The 20252-nt window shown below is 42.7% G+C and overlaps 2 protein-coding genes across 3 annotated transcripts in view; both read left to right on the top strand.

The window, feature by feature from the left end:
• The window catches only part of TUT7 (terminal uridylyl transferase 7), a 34206-nt gene extending 31915 nt beyond the window's left edge, over positions 1–2291 (top strand). For both annotated transcript variants that reach the window (XM_075020884.1, XM_075020885.1), the window contains exons 28-29: positions 131–194; positions 1329–2291. In XM_075020884.1, coding sequence (XP_074876985.1) covers positions 131–194; positions 1329–1396 — 132 coding nt within the window. In that variant the 3' untranslated portion in view covers positions 1397–2291. The remainder of the gene's footprint in view (positions 1–130; positions 195–1328) is intronic.
• A 3948-nt stretch (positions 2292–6239) lies between these two features.
• On the top strand, positions 6240–13173 carry ISCA1 (iron-sulfur cluster assembly 1). The gene is made up of 4 exons (XM_075019418.1): positions 6240–6414; positions 7991–8044; positions 9772–9877; positions 12726–13173. Exons 1-4 carry the CDS (start codon positions 6334–6336, stop codon positions 12872–12874), a joined length of 390 nt encoding a protein of 129 aa, XP_074875519.1. The 5' UTR covers positions 6240–6333; the 3' UTR covers positions 12875–13173.
• The last annotated feature ends 7079 nt before the right edge of the window (positions 13174–20252 follow it).

Below are 20252 nucleotides of genomic sequence, written 5' to 3'. Positions count from 1 at the left end.
ATATAAAGTAACTAAAAATAGCTTTACTTAAGCTTTCAGGGGGGGCCTTTTATTTTTATTTTTTTTTTTTTATTGTGGAATGACATAATCCAATTTTGTTGGTTCATCAGTGCATATATGTTGTTTATAGGGACTGCTTATACAGGAAGAAAAAAAGAAACAAAAAGGAAAAGTATTTTTGAGTCCCCAGTCAGGTTGGTATATATCTTCATTTCAATTCAGAAATTCTGTGTAAAAGCATATATTTTTAACTTGCTTTCTCCATCAGTCCTTATGGGAACTCTGCCTAATTTGCTGACCACAGCAGCAGTCTGGACAGGTTGCTAGATAATTTTGAAGTGAAGCCACTTCTTTTTTTTTTTTTTTTTTTTTTTTTATTACTGCAAAAGTGTGCGATTTTTCCAGTTCTGGAAGCAAAATTGGGCATGTCAGTTTTGTGCATTTTTTCTTTAACTCTGGTAGATTTATTTTGCAGAAGGGTATGGTGGGGTTGTATCAATCTCTCTTCTCTCCTGTGTCGGCATACATGGGTGGGGTTCTGTGTTTCTGCAGGAATGGCATGTGGAGTGCTTTCTTGTGAGGCTTTCTCAGAGTAATTGTCTATAATTCCACATTATCAGCTAACTTAGGAGAGACTATCAAAGCACATCCTTGGTCTGAGCTGCCAAAATGCAAGGAAGTTAAAATTACACTTACAGGTAGCAGTCAGATGATAATACAAAGGCCTTTATGTACTCTCTCTGGATCAGCAGATGTTTTCCTAGATGTATGGTTACAAATGCAGCTTCCTTACAGTAAATTTGCGTACTTATTAACACGTACAATGAAGATTTTAAAAGCAACAGCTCTTTTTTAATTACTTTGAGTTTCTGCTGCAACTCTGCAAAAGTTTTAGCAGCTTGGGTTTTTTCAATACAATATGTAAATCTCTTCTGAGGCACCTGAAGGGGGACCTAAATAGTCTTTACAAACTTTGGAAAACTAAACTGCAACTAAGTATCTCAAATTAAATTCTCAGTTTTGTTGGGAAGACACAGTATTTTCTGTTTTCACTGCAAGGCTTTTTCAAGTCTAAGTTTGGGGATTTTAAACACAAAATGATTTGTCATTAGGTGTTTAGTTGAAAAAAAATGCTAGTTTTCAATTTTGTATTTTAATATTTCCTACTGTCCTCCAGCAGGTAGTGATCTAAAGTTGATCTCTGTGTGCTTTCATTATAGTTTGACTTAACAGTAATCTTCTCCTGTCTGTTTCAGTTGGTTTATGTCTTGTCTTTGGGGTTTTTTTAAACCTTTTAAAGTGTGATGCTTTCTTCCTCCCAATCTTAGGCAGCCTTTCCAATAAATACATGACTCAGGGAAAAGCCTCACAGAAGAGGACCCAACAAGAATCATGAGGGATATTAAGCACTGTTGAATTGCAATACAGGCCCTTCATTCATTTAAAAAATTTTCTTTGGCTAAAGCATCTGGATTCACAGGACAGCAGCACAGACAACCTTCAAATTAAGTTTAATGAAATATGGGTGTTGTATTAGATTGCTAGTACAAGCAACTGTGGATTTCAATACAGACCCCTGCTTTTAAATAGATTGAGCATTTTAATAGAAAGCCATAATTTTTTTGTTTACTAGGTAAATCATATACAAAAGGGCAGGTACTAAAAATGGACCGTTTTCAAGGTTTTTTCGCTCCACCTGACTATTTTAAAATGCACTAAAGTTGTGTGCAAGCCAAATATGTTCTATTTTCTTCAAAAACTGATTTTTTGAAGGAGCAAATAATATTTATTAATGTTGATTGTTTACTGAATCCTTGTGTAAAAGTGTTTGAAATGTTTGTAGACTGCTACTTTTTTTTTTTCCTGTAGAGAACTGAAAACATAGACACCAGTAAACATACATAAAACAATCTCTGGTCAAGCAGTGCCATTGAGATTTCTTGGGTTTGTTTCTGTTCTGTGATTTTATGGGAGTTCATTTGCTGCTGTGCTTGTGTACAAGAAGAAAGAAAGACTAAGAAACAGGTCAGTCCTGTTTGATGCTGCTAAGAATCTTTTTCAAGGCCTTGGGGATACAGACAAAAATGCTTTAAAGAATAGAGGTATTATATTTGGCAACCGGGAAAAACACATGTTCATTTTCATAAAATGTGAAGGGGATCCTTGTACCAGCCAAGAATTTAATTAGTAGTATGAACTTGAGCTTTACTTGAAGTCCTTCCAGAGCTGGTAATGTACCGTCTTATCTTGTTCAGGAAAGAATTAGTTACATGGTAAAATTGAAACCACTGTTATTTATGACTTTGAAATAAATTAAAAAAAAAAAAAATCAGACTTAAGTTTCTGTATTTCTTCTTAGATTGTAGTTTTCAGTATTCCTGACTTAAATGTAGAATTAATGATAACTTATTAGAATTATCTGGTTTTAGAAATGTCATGTTTAATTTTTTTCCTTACCAATCTATTTTTATTAAAATTCAAAGCTAGATTTACCAAAGTGGTCTTAGGGAACTGGGATCCTAGCTCCTGTTTTGGTTTTCATCCATCTGTAGCCACCTATCTGTAAACTCTTAGATGTGCAACTTTCACAATTTCTTTTCTTTCCTCAACTTACTTTCAAGCAAAATATTAGCTAGCAACAAACAAAAAATAATTCCAATTTTGTTTTTTTGTCTTCTATAGCATATTTCATCATATGGAATTGTCAGTTTTTCCCTCAAAAATAAGTTCATTCTTGCAGTTTCTCATTTATATTCTCCCCCCGTTCCTCCCCTTCCCCCCCCTCCAAAAAAGGCTGACATGCCTTCTGTATGCCTTATTTAGCCCTCTATTTAGAGTCACTTTCAGTTTTGCTGATGGGAATGAAGTGTGTAAGCCTCTAAGAGACTATGGCATAATCTCAAAGATAGAAGCTGTTTAAAATGAACAAAAACAATTCAGATGTATGCATACTTGCCCTCTTCTGTTTGCGATACTTGGTACTTTAGCAGTGAAGTTTTCAACTGTGAAATTTCTAAACTCGCATCTGAATGAAAACTCATTCTGCAGATCAACCAGTCTCATCACTTTGAAGCTGCTGCTTCCTTATGCAACCACACATTCTAATATAGTTAGTAATCTCACAGCCTGACCTGGTTTCAACTGGGATAGAGTTAATTTTCTTCCTAGTAGCTGGTATAGTGCTGTGGTTTGGATTTAGGGTGAGAATAATGTTGGTAACGCACTGATGTTTTAGTTGTTGCTGAGCAGTGCTTACACTAAGTCAAGGACTTATCAGCTTGTCATGCTACCCAGCCAGTGAGGAGGCTGTAGGGATACAAGAAGTTGGGAGGAGACACAGCCAGGGAAGCTGACCCAAACTGGACAAAGGGATACTGAACAATAAAACTGGGGGCAGTTGGCAGGGGGAGAGCTGGGGCGGGGGGGGGGGGGGGGGTAGCGGCCTGCTGCTTGGGGACTGGCTGCATATTGGCATGCTGCAATTGCATTGTGCATCACTTGTTTTGTATATGCTTTTATCATTATTATTTTCCCTTCCTTTTCTGTCCTATTAAACTGTCTTTATCTCAACCCACAAGTTTTACCTTTTTTTCCAATTCTCTCCCCTGTCCCACTGCAGGGGGAGTGAGCGAGTGGCTGTGTGGTGTTTAGCTGCCTGCTGGGTTAAACCACAACATGGCCCTAAAATAAACCCCCTCAAACTTGAGTTATATATTGCAAGCATTAAACCAGTAACTAACAAATCCTTTGTTTGCTTAGAGAGTAGTTAAAGAGCACAGTCATAACTTACAGAATGATCTGTGACAGAATAAACACAGTTGAGGAGGCACACATATGTGCTTGATTTAAGTTGTTGTAAAATTTATGAAATGGATTGAAAATCAAAACTGGAGAAAAGTAAGTTCTTCATAATAATTCTTGATATCCAAGATCCTGCTTGCCTTACGGGAGTATATTCTCAAGGGAGTGACTTTCCACATACAAAGAAAAACTATGAAAGTGTGCACTGCATTAATAAAAAGTTTCTAGAAAAAGAACAGTATCAAAAGTAGTAGTAATAAACTAAAATAAGTTTACTACTAAATTCATACTAATAAAATGTAATAATAAATACTAATAAACTAATAGTTTAAAACACCTCTTCTGAACCACCTGTATACTTAGTCCCTCTGATGATATGGAGGGACACTGAGTTGGTAGCACTGTTTATTGTGTTGCTTGTTTTTTTGTTTTTTTTTTTTTTAAGTAAAGTGCTATTCTCATATTTCACAGGAACTTCACATACTTTTGATGTCCGTGTTTCCAAAGTTGGAAAATATCTTGTGCTATGAGTACTTAGTTATCAGTGCTGAAAAAAGGAGGAGGATGAAATTTTCTTTCAGGCATGCAGCACAGTTAACTGTCTGTCATTAAACAGGCAGTATAATCTCAGCTCTGTAACTACGGGATTACCATACATCCCTCTCCCCCAATTTAATTGTTCTGGTGAGATTTGTTTCATAGCTACATTTAAAACTGGTTTCTCATCCATTACAAATTCAATTTAAATGTATTTAATACACAATGATTTCTTTTATAAACCTCATTGCATTTTTGTAAGAACTGCAGAAGTCACATCAAAAATGATCTCTGCTAGTAACTTCTTGTGGGCCGGAAATAGCTGCTTAGAATGGGAGCTTGCTAGCAAAGAAGAATGTAGGGGTTTTTCCCTATACTGATGAAGTTGTCAATATTTCTTATTATTCACTTGAATTATTTGGATTTTAATACCGGTTTTGGCTTTTATCTTCCTTTGGTAATGTGCTGAAGATAAAAAACACCTTTCAAAAAGGCTGCTGTTCTAGCCCATGCTCAGTCTTTCATGCTGAGATTCACTCAGCGGACAGGTGACTGCAGAGTGACGATTGGGAGCATCCTGGGGAAGTACAGGGAGGTAAAGCTCTTCGTGCCTGCATGGAAGACTCCGAATGATGAAGAAGGTATTGGTTCCATTCATTTGCAAGCTTCCCCCCTCCAAGCAGGCATGTTACTGACTTCAGCTGCAGGCTGATGGTGCATTTAAGCCCTCCCACCCCTAAGTGAGTGTGTTTTCATCGAGGATGTGTGCCCAAGTTGCACAAATTGTGTGTCAAAGACGCGTTTTGCGTAGCTAAAGAAAATACAGCTTTTTTTCACACACTTGCTATCTTTGAGGTAGAAGTACTGTGCCTGATTAAAGAGCGGTGGCATAATCACGTATGTAAAAAAAAAAGGAAAAATGCCTGCGCGTTTACCGTCAAGCTCTTTGAAAGGGCTATGCCCGGGATCGGGTCCCCAAAGTAGATCTGGTGATGAGAAGCGGACGCCGTGCTTGAGCTTGGACTTTGTAAAGGCGGGTTTAAAGTGTTACCCAGCATCCTTAAGGATGCTGCCGGAGGGAATTAAAAGTGGGTGCTCGTTTCCCTTCTGGCGTAGCCATGGTTCAGTCAAAAGCACTGGGATTCGTCTTCCTGGGCCGAGGCTGCGGGGCTTTCTCTCTCTCGCAAGTGCCCAGAAGTCGCCGGCCTGCCACGAGCGCTCCGGGGAGGGCAGCGCGCTTCTCCCGGCTGCTTCCAGGCTCCGCCGCCGCCGCGAGGGGGGCCGGGGCCGGGGCCGGTGCGCCAGGCCGGCGGCGGGCACAGCGGGCTGGGCTCCCACCGCCGGCCGCCAGCCCGGAGGGAAGAAGGGCTGAGGCGGCGCGCCGCCCGTGAGGGATGGCGGCGGGCGCCGTCTCCGCGCTCCAGCTCCCGCGGCCGAGGGGCTTCTCCGGGCTGGGCCCCCTCCGCGCGTGGGCGTCGCCCGCGGCGCCGCCGCCGCTTCCCACGGAACGGCCTTACGCGAAGGTGTTTCGGGGCGCTCGTCTGCGCGGCCGCCGGCGAACACGCGCGCGCGCTGCCTGTACTTCGAGACGGGGGCGACGCCCCCCCGCGGGCCGCCGCGTTCCCTAGGCGGCTCTTCCGCCGCCGCCAAGCCGGGCAAGCCGGCGGCGCCCGAAGGGAAGGGCCTCCCGCTGCGGCTGCCCCGGCTAACCCCGCCGCTTATCTCTGCGACCAGCCCTCCTGAGCGGGACGCCCCGCCCGCGGCCAGGGGCGCGGCGCAGGGCCGGGGACGGGCCTCTCTCCCCCCGCGGGCCGCCACCGCCCGGCGGCGGCGCACGTCCCCCGGCTCGGGGCGGGCGAAGGGGGCGGAGCCGCCACCGCCCGCCGATCACGGCCCGCTGCCCAATAGGGGCGAGCGCTGGAAGGGCGCCGTGGCGTCACGGCGTGACGTCGGCGGCGCCCATGGCAGAGGGCAGAAGACGGGTCGGAGGGGGCGATGGCCTCGTCGGTGGTGAGGGCCACGGTGCGCGCCGTCAGCAAGCGGAAGATCCAGGCTACGCGCGCCGCCCTCACCCTGGTCAGTGCCGCGCCGCGGCGGGCGGGCGGGCAGCGCCCGGCCCCTGCCGGCCCCGCCGGCTGACGGGTGCGAGCACTGCGCCACGGGCCGGGCCCGGCCGCCGGGCCTCCCCCGGCCTCTGCCGCCCGCCCCGCGCCAGGGCGGCCGGTGCGCAGCCGCCCCCGGGCGGCCGGTGGCAGCGGGACGGGGACGGCGACGGGGACGGGGAGGGGCCGCGCCGCGTCGCTCTGCCTGTCTGCGTGGGCGGGCGAGGCGCCGCGGCCTGGGAGGGGGCTACGGGGAGGCTGAGGGGGGGGTCTCTTCCCCCTCCTGAGTTTACCGGGGGGCAGCTGCTGCGCCTTGCCCGTCCCGCGGCCCGTCCATCCCGCCCCCGCGCCCCTCTGCTCCCTCCGCAGGCACCCTTTGCAGAAGGCGGGAGCGCGGGGGGCAGGCGGCGGGAGGAGAGGGAGCACCGGTGCAGCCCCTTCGTGCGGGGAGTGGCGGGGCGGAGGCCTTTTTGCACAGTCACGCGGAGAGGCGTATTTATTTAAAAATAAATAAATAAAAACCGGCAAAAAATGGAAAGGCATTACCTACAGAAGCTGAGGAGCAGGCTGTTTCCAAGGAGGCTTTGTATCCTCTTGGTTGGGGAAGGGCGTTTGCTACTAGCGGCAGCGTTGCGGGGGCCGTACTGTTGAGAGGGATTACCGCAGAGGAAGGTACGGTCAGTTCCCTGCAGGAACAGGGGCAGACTAAGTGCGTATGGTTAAATCGTTTGTCAGAGCGGGTAATTCCTGTTCAGTACTGATTCTGTAACAAATGAAGATTAATAGCGGTGATTAGAAAAGGTTTTCTACTGTAAGTCCGCCTGTAGTTTGCTTTGTGTGTTTCAGTCTGCTCACATTAAGAACTTCACACTACTAACGCTTTTCCTTTGCTCAGTGTCTTAGAAACTTGTAAGCATGTAATGGAAGTTTCTATGTTTATGTTGTGTTCTCACATTTCTGCAACAACTAGTTCTGCATGAACAGTGAATTTATGTGCTGTAACACCACTAGTTCCCCTCTAGGTCAGTGGGAAGAGAAGTAGGCCATAAACACTTCTGTGCCTAGTTGACTTGTCTGTAAGGTGTATGTGACGAAAGTTTCACAGGAGCAGAACTACTTACTTGAATTGTGGGTGTGACCGGGGGGGGGGGGGGCAGGCAACTCCAAACACCGTAATATTAAGGACTGCAGTTCTTGAGTTATCTGTTTGCTGGCAGTCTGGGTGAGGAGGGGATTGAAGAGGTACTGTGTTCTGCATGGATTAGATTCAGCAATCCTCCTTTTAACAGCAGAGTGCATATCTTCAGATCAGACATCAGTTTCAAGCAGAACACAGGCTAGTTAATGCTGACAGGTGGCTGATGCCAAAGGTGGACTTTGCAGATAGGAGACAAACGTAAACTAAGAAAATTTGAGTGCGCAGAGTTGGAATAGAGTTTTTTTTTACGGTACAACTAAGTACATTGCACACTTCATATGTGTGCAAGCACTCACTGCAAATAAACAAACAAAAACCATTTCAAATTGATGCATATGTCTTTGTTTTTCAGACGCCATCAGCTGTTCAGAAGATAAAACAGCTTCTTAAGGATAAACCTGAGCATGTAAGTATAAACAGGGCCAACCTGTAGATTGTGCTAAGGTATTAGCACAGCTCATGATTGCAAAGCATTTCTGGCTACCTTAGAAGCTTTAAATAAACACTGAGGTGTTTACTGGAGATGTTGGCATCTTTTTTTTGGAGGGGAAATACATCAGCTTGTTTATATAACAAGCTTTGTTTCTTTATAAAATAAAATGCAGAAAATAACTGACTGTAATGACATCTCACTGTACAGTTACTTTTGAGATGGATAAAGTTGAAAAAATTTTAAACTTTCAAAATATTTTTGAGCTATATTTTAGTGAACCTTTTTAGTATGGCATAATGGTGACTTCTGGTAAGGAAAGAGATCTTCAGCTCTTGATATTAAGACATTATTAATTAAGTTCTTGTAGGAATTCTCATTGTGAACTATATAATAATAAAGTTAAGATTCATACCCATTGGAAAACATCTAATTCTTAGGAAATTTGCTAGACAATGTTTACTTTTAAGTAATCAGCATTTCTCCAAATAACTGATTGAGCTTGTCATCTTTTCTTCTTGGGGAAAAACACACAGAGTCTTGCTTTCTAATCGTTATAAAAACAAGCATTGGATTTTCTTCTTTACAGTGTGTTTTATTTCAGGAAGACTATTTCTCTTTTAACTTTCATACAAAGCCCATTGTTTCTTTTGCTTCCTGCACATCTGCAACTAACTAAACTCTTTGTTCTAATGTTTTAAACCATCCTAAGGAAGCCCTAAGCCTACAGATTAGCTGGTCAGTTATCCCCTTGCTATAAATGGTGTGTGTGTTTTCTAGCCCATTATTTGTAGCAGTTCCTGTAGGGAAAGGTATTCAGTTTGAAGAGATCAAATGCTGTTTCTGAGATCCCACTTGATGACAAGTGATACATTTTGATACATTTTTATTGTAACATCGATTATGGAGATAGACAATTAAATTTTTCCCCTTCAGTTATGAAGCATTGTTTTGTGGAAAGTGGTACAGATACTTTTTAAATATTATTGTGCACAGTTTTCTGTTTCTTTAAAACCTTTTCTCAGTTCTTTACTTACACAGCTGCTCTTTTTGTCAGACTTGTTGGATACTGTGAATGTTGCAAACATATTGACTAGGTTGGCTTTTAAGGTTGATTAAAACAGTGAGCAAAGAAACGTACTTGATTTAAGGAAGGGATTGCTTTTTTAATTGAGACTGGCAAGAGAGGTAATGAAGAAATCAAAGTATGTTTTTCAAAAAATTTAGTTTGAAGTAAGTTTTCTGGTGGCACCACTGCAAGAGTTCTGTGAAAATCTGTTACCTGCCTTTGTCTTCACCTCACATAATTATGTTACTGTCAATAATCTTAACGTAGTGCCTGAATTAGCATCTGAGTAAACTTTAATTTGAAGTCACAAAAATATCCATCTTTGGAATTTGACTGTCTTTATGAGACCAGGCACCTACAGGAGTGCTAACAGTTTAAAACTTTAACATACTTCAGGGATTGATCCACAGCAGCAAACATCTGATGTTTGCTTTTACCTTGGCAGTCAATTTTGTAAAAGGAAAAAAATGTTACTTCTTAATCCATTAAGGTAATTCACTTCTGCTTTGAGGCAGTGGAGAATAATAAATGTCAGCATTTTGTTGTTCCGCATACTTTTTGTCTTGCCATTCAGAGTTTTAAAAAGTCATGAATATGGTGTTGGGTTTGGTTTTTTGGGTTTGTTCTTTTTTAGGTAGGCGTTAAAGTAGGCGTTCGTACAAGAGGATGCAATGGACTTTCTTACACGTTAGAATATACGAAATCGAAAGGAGACTCTGATGAAGAAGTAGTTCAAGATGGTGAGTTTCTGATGCAGCAGAGCAAACTTCTGTGGTGGTGGGGAAGAATAACTTATTACAGGTTTGCCTAGGTCAAGGTTAGAACTTGCTTGAAGTAACAAGTTAGTTATAGCAAGAGGTCCTACTGTTCTGTTACGGGAATTGTTGTCACCTTACCTTCTGTTTTGAAGTAACCAGTTAGTTAAAATCTGCAGCTTTACAGTCTCTGCATCAGAGGCTACTCTACCAGCATAGTGTAGTCCATCATTCATGTCTTTGGAGGTGGCTAATAGCAGATATTTAGAGAGTAATACAGAACAATGCATATATAAAAGATTACTTTATCAGCATATGTAAACTAAGGCTTGGCAAAGTAAAGATTTTATTTGCAAGGGATTTTTCCGATTATCTTCTCTAACTAGTCCTATTCATCATTGATTCCTAATTTGTTTTTACCCTCTTTATGCTTTTGACTTTTGCACTGCTTTGTAACAACGGATTCTATGATTTTAGGATTATTTTAAAAATTGTTTTCATATGCTGGTATTTAAGCTTGCTGCTTGATAATTTCATAGAGCATCCCATGATAGGTCTATTGCTAAAGTTTCTGTCATGGTTTAACCCCAGCCAGCAGCTGAGCCCCACACAGTCTCTCGCACCGTGGGATGGGGGAATGAATCAGAACGGTAAAAGTGAGAAAACTCATGGGTTGAGATAAAGGCAGTTTAATAGGTAAAGCAAAAGACATGCACACAAGCAAAGCAAAACAAGAAATTCATTCACCACTTCCCATGGGCAGGCAGGTGTTCAGCCATCTCCAGGAAAGCAGGGCTCCATCATGGGTAACAGTTACTTGGGAAGACAAATCCCATCATTCTGAATGTCCCCCCCTTCCTTCTTCTTCCGCCAGCTTTAGAAGCTGAGCATGACATCATATGGTCTGGAAAATTCCTTTGGTCAGTTGGGGTCAGCTGTCCCGGCTGTGTCCCCTCCCAGCTTCTTGTGCACCCCCAGCCTACTCGCTGGTGGGGTGGTCTGAGAAGCAGAAAAGGCCCTGACTCTGTGTAAGCACTGCTCAGCAATAACTAAAACATCCCTGTGTTATCAACACTGTTTCTAGCACAAATCCGAAACATAACCCCATACTAGCTATTCTGGAGAAAATCAACTCTGTTCCAGTCAAAACCAGCACAATTCTATACTTTTTTTTCCAATTTTTATAAAAATTTCTGAGAGTCATCTTTTGTCAAATACGGATTTTTACAGAAGCATAATAGTGTTTGTTTTGGTTTCTGTTCCTTTTCTAAAAGTTCCTAAAATTCCTTTTGTGAGACTGGTTTGCATTTTTTGGGGGCATTACTGAACTCTGTTATATTATGTTCAGGAATATTACTTTTAATTTGGTGGCAAAGTAAGAGATTTAAATATAAGTGGGATATCACAATTATTTTCTTACAGAAGCTATGCTGCTAGGCGGAGCCCATCTTCCAGCTGTCTTCACAATACCTGTGACCAACTCATAGATTTTATTCTCTTAAACAGAGAATTAGTTGGAACTTGAGCAAATGATTAAATTGAACCAGAGTATGTAAGATAGGGACTGCCACCTAATTCTGCAAGTGCCTCTTGATTTAGAATTCAGCAGGCTTCTGGAGTTACCTCTTCTGTTTGACTTTGAGCTTTAGCTTTACATGGCTAAAAACACATTTTTCAGAAGGCGTTTCCTGGTTTGGATCTTAAGGAATGTAAAAGCAGTTTCCCTCAGTCAGGTCAGAGGCCTTACGTTCCAAAGCCAGGCAACGTTTCACGTGTGCCTGTGTGCTTTCTGGTTTGTTTTGGTTGCTTCTAGCCAGATTGCCAGTGAAAGCTCTGTCTTTTATGTAGCTCTGTGCTCACTGAGCTGGTGTCTTTGGATCCCAGCACAAATTTTCTGGCTTTTAGGTAGTAAGTCACTGCTTCAGGGATCAGGTCCATAAACTGCTTCGTGGGGTTTAGCCTTCACTGTCAGTTACTGTCCAAACTGACCCCAAAAATGCGTAGATTCAACTCGGTTGCCCACAGACTTGAGTAGTATTAGTAGTGTGTTTTATCTCAATGTCTACCATGATGAAACAGCTTTCCAGCAATCTCTCATATAACTTAATGAGGTTTTGTTGCTGTTTACTGATACAATTTTACATTTTTATTTTTATTATTTCCTAGTCTGGGCAGCTAAAGCTGTCCACTCGCAATTTTGTATCAGATTTGCAGTTCTAAAGTTCAGTAACTTTCCAGAGAGGTAGATGCTTTGTATACTTCGAAAAGGGAGCTCTTTCTAGTTATAAAATGAACTACTAATTCTTAATCCTTAAAGGTTGTGATATCTTTGGAAGTTCACACATTTGCCTTATTATAGGATTCAGTATTGCTAACCGTTAACGTAGACCTAATATTTTTGCAGAGCAAAAAATAATCATTTTGAGAGAGGAATATTCGGTTTTTCAAGGATTTGGGGCATCTTGTTGGATGCACAGACTTTAAGAATGGTAGGAAATGGGTTACTGACTGTAATGTGTGGGAATTAAGTATTGAAGCTGAGATTCGTTCCCAGGTTCTACAGTGTATTTCCCTGGGTATCATGTTTTTAAATCCCACCTCAAAAAATACATACATGCATGTGCACACACAGGTAACAGTTCTAGGCTGTTGCAAGGCTTTTATAGGTAGAGTATAAACAGTGGTAAAAGTGCCTCATGTTAGGCCAGGGAAACCAAGTTATACTGGTAGCCTTCATGTTTTGGTTCCATTTTTTTATCACTGGTCAAAGGAGAATTTCAAAGTGAATGATGATTTTGCTGTATGTAATTTTTTTTTCTTTGTTGTCTTCAAGGGGTTAGAGTGTTTATTGAGAAGAAGGCACAGCTGACACTTCTAGGAACTGAAATGGACTATGTAGAAGACAAGCTGTCCAGTGAATTTGTCTTCAATAATCCAAACATCAAAGGAACATGTGGCTGTGGAGAAAGCTTTAACATCTGAAACATCAGGACTACTTCTTTGACTTTGAACACCCCAAAACACTTACTATGATGGGTTTCAGAAGCAAATGCATTTTCTTCACATTTGTAGGCTGCATAAAGTGTGGGTACCGTGAAGAAAAATAAAGTTAAATCATTCTGAAAATTTAAATTGTGTGTTAAATTCCACCACTGATGTAGTTATGCTGTAATTTGTGATGAGTTGGGATCCAAAAGGTAAGAACAGTTAAGTGCTGTAGTAACATCTCTGTACCTTCACATGCTGAGGAAATAAAATCTCACTGCTCTTTTCCTTTGTCATTTTCTTTGTCCACTCTACTCGCTTCTCCATCCAAAACCCATTTGAAAGAACTGCCTGTGTGTTCTGCTTGACTTGGGGGGGAAACAATCAAAACCAAAACCCTCAACCATGTATCTGTGTTTGTTTCTAAAGATTTGTATGCACAGGCACACAGTCTTCAGCTTCAGAGTTCACTATGATTATGTAGATGCTTGCTTTGTTTTTGTAGTTTTCTGATGCTTTGATCTTTTTATGTGTGGATTTTCTGGTGGTTTATTTTCCTGTAAATCTGGGGAAGTCCAAAAGGAAGTTCATGTATTAATATAGTGGTAGGCTATGATAGCACTGCTTGCAGAAATACTTAAAAATGGGCTAACCTAGTTTTAATTCTGTTCCTTTCCTTGTTGAAGGCCTAGTATCTGCTGTACTTAGTCATTTTCAAGAACATGAAATAGATTGTGGCACTGGAGTACTAAAGCAAGATACACACAGGTCTTGTTTCTCACATTTCTGTTGTTTATCTTTCTTGACTTAAATTGTAAAGTTGGTAAAACTGCCTCCAGATTCTGATTCCCTGTGTTCACAGTATGTGCTACCTGTGAACCAAACACTATGAATGTTTTTTTTGAGAGAGAAATCTTACACTTATTACTTTTTTTTTTACTCATGTCTGCTACTACTTTTGTTACAGCTTGATCTCTGTAGTTGCTAGGGTTTTTCACCAAAATTTACAGTAACTTCTGTTTGACTCCCATCTTGGAGTTAACTTGGTAACAGAAGAAAAAACATTTATAATTTAAAAATCCATAGTATTTTGTAATTGTTTTAAATTAATCTAGACAGTAATTAAAATATTACATTTATAGGAGGCCATTTTTTCTTTCGAATTTACGCTTGCTTTCTCCTTATTAGAATTCTGTTTTTGTAAACCAGTGTTTTTCAAGCTTATAAAGTCTTCAACTCTTCTTTGCTGGTGCTTAGGCAGAAGTGTAAATGCCTCCCCAGGCCTTCCCAAAAAGTGATATGAGAGAACTACTGTTCCATTCTTTTATCTCCATGTTTCCCTGATTGTCCAAAGATGACATTGTGCAGCTAAGCTGCTCACTTCTGCAGGAGAGAGGATAATGTATCTGCCTGGGCAACTGATCAGAACAGCTGGTGAAAAGGGTTCAGATGAAAAGCAGGGGACAACAGGGACTGGGGTCTTGCAGTCAAGGACAAGAAGGTGCTGAGATGGGAGTGAACTGAGAGCATTAAGGCTGCGTGTTGAAAATCCAAAGGTCACATTGAATCTGGACAGTTGTACCCTCATGCCTGTCAACAACTTCGGATAGTAATGTGCTGAAGACGTAGGATTGCAGCTATGTTTTTATGCATCCCTCTACACCTCTTCCCAGGTGTAGAGGGAAGAAGAAAAATGAAAAAATAATTCTTGATCTGTTTTATGTAATGCATAGGAACAGAAGGTCAGACTTTCCACACCTGTAGTTTAGTATTAAATACCTGAATTCTGGCTGTATACTATATCACCTTTTGATGTAAAAACACCATTTCCTTCAACTGTCAACTGTTGTACACAGTCACTTTACTTCATATCGTAATTCAGGAATTAGTGGTAATACACTGTCTAGGTGCATTTTTAGTGCTGGAAGTCTTGCCAAACAAAAAAAAGCAGTTAATGTGATACAGCTGCGTTAGTATGTCTAAAACTCCAAGCTAAGGGCCTTTCTTCAGATTGCGTTTCTCTGCTTCTTGCTGGAGGGTAAGACTGTGAAGGTGGTAGCACTGGTGGTTGCTAAGAGTGCTAGTACTTGCTCATTTAACGTGTTTTGGGGTGGGGGAGTTTGGTTTGGGTTTGGGTTTTTTTAGACCTGTGGCACATACAGCAATCCTTTTTGTGTGTTTTGTGTATATACCTTGAGTGAAAGTTTGCACTTTTGTACTCCCACGAAATAATACTCTAAATTGTCACTTTACTAAGACACCTAACGCACAATGTGTTTAAACTTCTGTTAAAGTGCTATTTACGGTGGCGTAGCAACATGGTTTTGTTGAGTGGTCCATCATAATTTTGTGCAATACTGTATGTAGAAGTCTCAGTTATGATAATAAACACTGCCTGTTGGTAAACATGAAATATTCTTATCTTGAATGATTTTCTTTACAGTAATAAATAATCACTGGGGGGAGAGAATAGGTTTGTGTGCTGGGATTATAAAGCAGATAGAATATTACTGTTACCTGAGTTAATATTTCTCAGAAATACTAAACTTTTCCAAATATTAACAGCATTGGAAAAACATAGAAACATATGGCAAAAAAAAAATATTAATTAACTATGTACAGAAAGGTATTTACACATACTGGAAGGGTGGGCTGTTAATGCATAGATTTCTGTTAAACTTTGCGATATACTGTTCTCAGGGTAAAAATTCTAACAGGCAAGATGCTTATTTTGAAGCCTCCTACATGCCAAAAAGTCACTGTGGTGTGTTTTAATGCAGGATAATGATTTTGGTCAAAGTAACTGTTGGCATAAAAGGTTTTTAATTGGCTAGGCAGTTTAAGGGTGACAGTCAAAGGGCATTCCTGGCCATTCCACCTCAGTGCTGTCTAATGGCACTAATATGCCGTAGTGTACTACTTTTATGACACATTTTGGGTTTTCTCTTAGATACAGTCTTTCCACCTCTAGTGCCATTTTTCCTTTTCCTGTTATATGGGATTCTGAACGATAGGGGGCGAAGTAATAGATTTTGGAAAAACGCTAGAGATTGTTGGTTCAATTGCATATTCGTGATGTTGGAGTGAGAGAACCAAAGCCCTCATGCAGTCGGGAGCGTGGAAACACAACGGTTACCTTTCTGTTGGAGTTCTTACAGAACTTGTGAAAAACCACTTGCTTGCACCTGCAAGTCAGTATTCCTGATCCATCCCTTCTTAGAGCTCTCTCTGAATGGCTCAGGAAGAACAACTTGTTTAGGAAAACATTGAACAGTTCGATACGCAAGTCATGCTGACAACAGGTAATGGGACAAAAATCAATTTGAACTCCAATATTAAAAATCAGATGCAGGTAATGGGACTGAGAAATTTAGTCGGGGAAACATAGGTTGGTTTCTTTTTTTGTAGTTATATCCTGTCTGCCATGGGTTGCTTCTATAAGTTTTGTGGGGTTTACTGTAATTATTATTCTCCTCATTTATTTAAATCAGTGCCTTCACTAGTGGAAAAACTCTCCAACTGTACCACCGTTGTGCTTACACTGGCTGCCTGGCCATTTATTAGATTAATTTTTTGTAACGCTAAAATTTTGCAGTGTCTTCTGACAGAAGAATTCCATAGTTGTCTGATGAGGCCAAGTGTACACCTCTGTGTTCATCGCAAAAGAACCCTCGAAAAAGTACTTGAAAAATTACTTTCTATGGTGACCAGTACAGCTTTTTGTCTGTAAAGTCATCTGCCAGACAGTGAGTGGCTCAGGCTGTTTTGTTCTATACTGCCACTTTTAACAGCCACGAGATACGCTGCTTCAACGTGGTGAGCAAAAATGCAGGTACTTAGCACAATCCCACATGCATTTGGCTCTGAGCAGCGTTTCGGTAGCAATTTCTGTGTGCAATGTCTGGCATTTTTCTTAAAGAGAGACAGCGAGGGAAGATGAACCGCTGAATTTGGGCAAGGCCTTCGCCCCCGTCTTTTCCGTGGCCGTTTCTCAGGCTGTGCCTGCCGTCGCTGGCAGCAGCGCTCCGGCGGTGCGGTTCCTCCGGTGGAACCTAGGGGTGCCAGACCGTGTCTGCCTCGGGCAGGGTCCGAAGCCGCGGCCCCGCTTCTCTCCCTGGGCGGCTGCGGGTTCTAGTTCATGGGAGCGGGCACCTGCTGCCACGGGGTGGCAGCAAGTCTCCAGCCCATGTCCTTCAAAAGGCGAATCGAATCGCCCCCTTCCCGACCCTCCTGTTCAAAGTTTCCTGTTGCATTTCCTGAATACCGGAGTGCTTTGGCTTGTACTGTCGTTCAGCTCTGCTGTTTGTCCTTCTCGCATTCTGTTCCGTGCTTTTTACTTGTTCCTGAAGGATGGCAGAGGACTGCAGAAATGCAACACGTCAGTCACACCACTTCAGAGCTCCTGATGCGGAGAGGAGCAGAGCAGAGTTTTCTGACCAGCCTTGGCTGATGAAGCAATGTTTTTCTCACCATTTCGCCCCTTGCTAGTAGTGTGTTAATGTACCTCATTAATGTGGTGTCCGTCTCCAAATTACTGCAGATTTGTTTCTGACGGTTCGCTTTAACTTTAAGGGTAACAGAAGTTCCTTGCTAGGATGGTACAGTCCAGTGGGACAAAGAATCTCACAAAACAGCATAGTCTCCACTCACAACAGAAATACTCTCATCCCCAACACCTTACTTATCTGGGGTTTTTTGCTGATTGCATAATGATTTTATTGCATATGATTTTAATGAAAAATTCCTTCTGTAGCTTACTGAAGCTAAGCCCAGACAGCAGGAATAAGTTCCCCTTCCCAGCTAATGAAACGACACAGCCTCCAAAAATTTGAAATAACCTAAGTAGCAGAATTCAGTTCATACAGAGGATTTGCCGCCAGCCACTTCCTTTTTCAACCACATGTTTTAATCCTTAATTTGCTCATGGTGAGTCATTCACATAGACCTTTCATTCCTAATCACAGTAGTCCTTCTGATTAAATACTAAACAGTTGTATGGAGTCTGGCAAAACCATGTTTAAGTTAGATTACTTTGCTGTTAATTATATTATTTCCTTCCTTGTGCTTGTTTCACATAAGAAGCTTAAATGCAAGTAAGTATTCAAATAAGGAGAAAAGGCAAGGTGCTAATGCATGTAATGTTGTGGGATTTCATGAAGCTCATAGGTGGTAGAGAACAGGAACCAGTCCCTCCTGCCAGCCTCTGTTTTCACAAGAGGTTTGTAGCGTGCAGTCCTCCCGTTTGTAAATGAGAGCTAGCTGAAGCGTATAGTCAATGTTTATTTCTGCTGACTATCCAATGAATACTCCCCCAAATAAATAAATAGAAAATCCAATAGTTGGGTATAAAAAGTGGTAATGTAAAACCGCTGTTTGGAAACTTTGTTGAGAAGAAAAATCATATTGCTTCCCCTTGACACACACCTTCTGAATTTCTGCCTTTACTATTTGAGCTATGAACTGAGATTCAACCAAACAAACATTGGCAAATCTTACTGAAGTGGTTTTAGGAAGTTCCTGTGTACTTGTCCCCTCTGTTTGAGGCTGCCACTGCTATGGCATGTTTGTGAAACAAGTGCCTGAGCCTCAACTGTTGACAGAGAGTTTACATTAATGTGTTGCACTGTGAAGTTAGTTGCTCCAAGAAAGGAACCTGTTCAGTCTTGCTGAAATGTGGGAAAACCCCAGCAAAGTGATAAATAGTTATACAGTGAGTGCAGTTTACTTAAACTACCCTATTAAGAACTAGAGCTCATCTGCCCATGCCTTAGGGAGCCTGAAACACCTCCTGTGAGGATACTGCAAGTTGGCACCCACAATATTCTTTTCAGGAAGAACCTCTGGTTTCTACAAATAAATTAGAACATTAAAATCCTCTTGCAACCCTTAAACCCAAGGCTTGTTAAACATGTGACATGGAACTTTGCCATCCCCATTTGATAGGCATGGCCCACTGTGGAACTGTGAAACAGTTTAAAAAGACTCAGAAAAATTATTTTGAACTCCAGTTTGGATGCTTTCAAAGAAAACTATTCACATTAGATCTACACATTCACCATCCTACGTCTTACTGAAATTTGTGCTGTCAGTGCTGTACTTAAACTGGTTAAAACAGCCCTGCACTATAACTAGGCCCATATGTCACAATAAAGAGGCTTTTGCATGAGTGCACTTTTTAAAATGGAAGCCTTGGTTTATTATGAATTGGAAAAATATTTCCTGGAAAACAGCACTCTGGTGGGAACCCGCCAGCACTGAGTTTTGCATGGGGGATGCTTTGGTGCACTGTGAAGGCCGTGTCTTTGTTTCTGCTCTGCTTGATACCTCTGGCCCTGACAGCTCGAGAAGCTTCCCTCGTACTCACCCGCGGCCTAAAGCAAGTCTGCCACAGGCTGCGGTACTTTTAATTCAAGAAAGTGGCCTTTTGGGCAGGAGGTGAGAGAAGAGTGAAAACAGGCAGAAAAACAGGAATTTTTCACCCGAGGTAAAATATTTAGCCAAATACATATAAAACTATAAAGTACTGTATCTGTCATCATGCCAACCTGAGCTGCCATTTGCTGATGCTTGTTTTTGTGGCAACCTGAGCCCCAAGAGTTACCCGATGACTGACACCAGCCTTGCCCTCCAGTTATACCTGCTAAACCAGAGCTAGGGACTGCAGTCCCACAACGTGGGGCTTCCCCTCCCTTTTGGGTGCGAGAGAAGGACAAGCCTCCCCATTCCCTCCTTGCTGGGGAGCCAACCAGAGAAAACAAGTCGCAGGGAAGGTAAGGCCCTGCTCTGGCGGCCATCTTCCCCAACCCTGGCTGCCGCTGCCCCTCAGCGCCGTCTGGTGCTCCCAGAACACACTGTCCCGAGCAGCTATTGGCTAACTCAAGCTCTGTCCCCGCCCCATCCGCCAAGCACACCAATCGTGTTCTCTCTGGTCAGCTGCCCCACCCTCCTCAGCGAGGCTGCTGAGGGCGGGGAGATGGCGGTGGGCATTCCCTGTGGTGGCTCCTTCCCTGTCCCTGGGGCGAGGGGCAGCCGTTCTTCTGTGCAGCCCTTGTTGCCCTCCTTCCCTAATGAACTTCATCTCACGGGGAGCGTGGTGGTTTGTGTGCAGTGTGTGGCGGGGCCCACCAGGGGCAGGGCCCCCAGCGAGCGGGGTAGTAGGCCCAGGTTGTCACCAGGATCACAACCCGCAGGCGTCCGCCTGAGCAGGAGCCCCTTGGGGGGGTCTGCTCTGCTCCCGTCTGCCTTCCTGGGATGTGGAAGATGGATTCGGGGAAAGCATAGCAACAGCAGGAGGACTGTTAGGGAAACCATAAAGTGAGCTTAGAAGGCACCGGTGTGCCTTGGCAAAATGTAAGCAAAGGAGAGAAAATGCTGG

Source organism: Buteo buteo, chromosome Z, assembly GCF_964188355.1.
Source record: "Buteo buteo chromosome Z, bButBut1.hap1.1, whole genome shotgun sequence".
NCBI lineage: Eukaryota > Metazoa > Chordata > Aves > Accipitriformes > Accipitridae > Buteo > Buteo buteo.
Note: the sequence above shows the minus strand (reverse complement) of the source record. Positions and strands in the feature narration are given on the sequence as shown.

Coding starts and splice junctions, on each gene's coding strand:
- ISCA1 (XM_075019418.1), top strand. CDS start 6,334: ATGGCCTCGTCGGTGGTGAGGGCCACGGTGCGCGCCGTCAGCAAGCGG. Junction 6,415..7,990: donor CGCGCGCCGCCCTCACCCTG/GTCAGTGCCGCG, acceptor TTTGTTTTTCAG/ACGCCATCAGCTGTTCAGAA. Junction 9,878..12,725: donor TGAAGAAGTAGTTCAAGATG/GTGAGTTTCTGA, acceptor GTTGTCTTCAAG/GGGTTAGAGTGTTTATTGAG.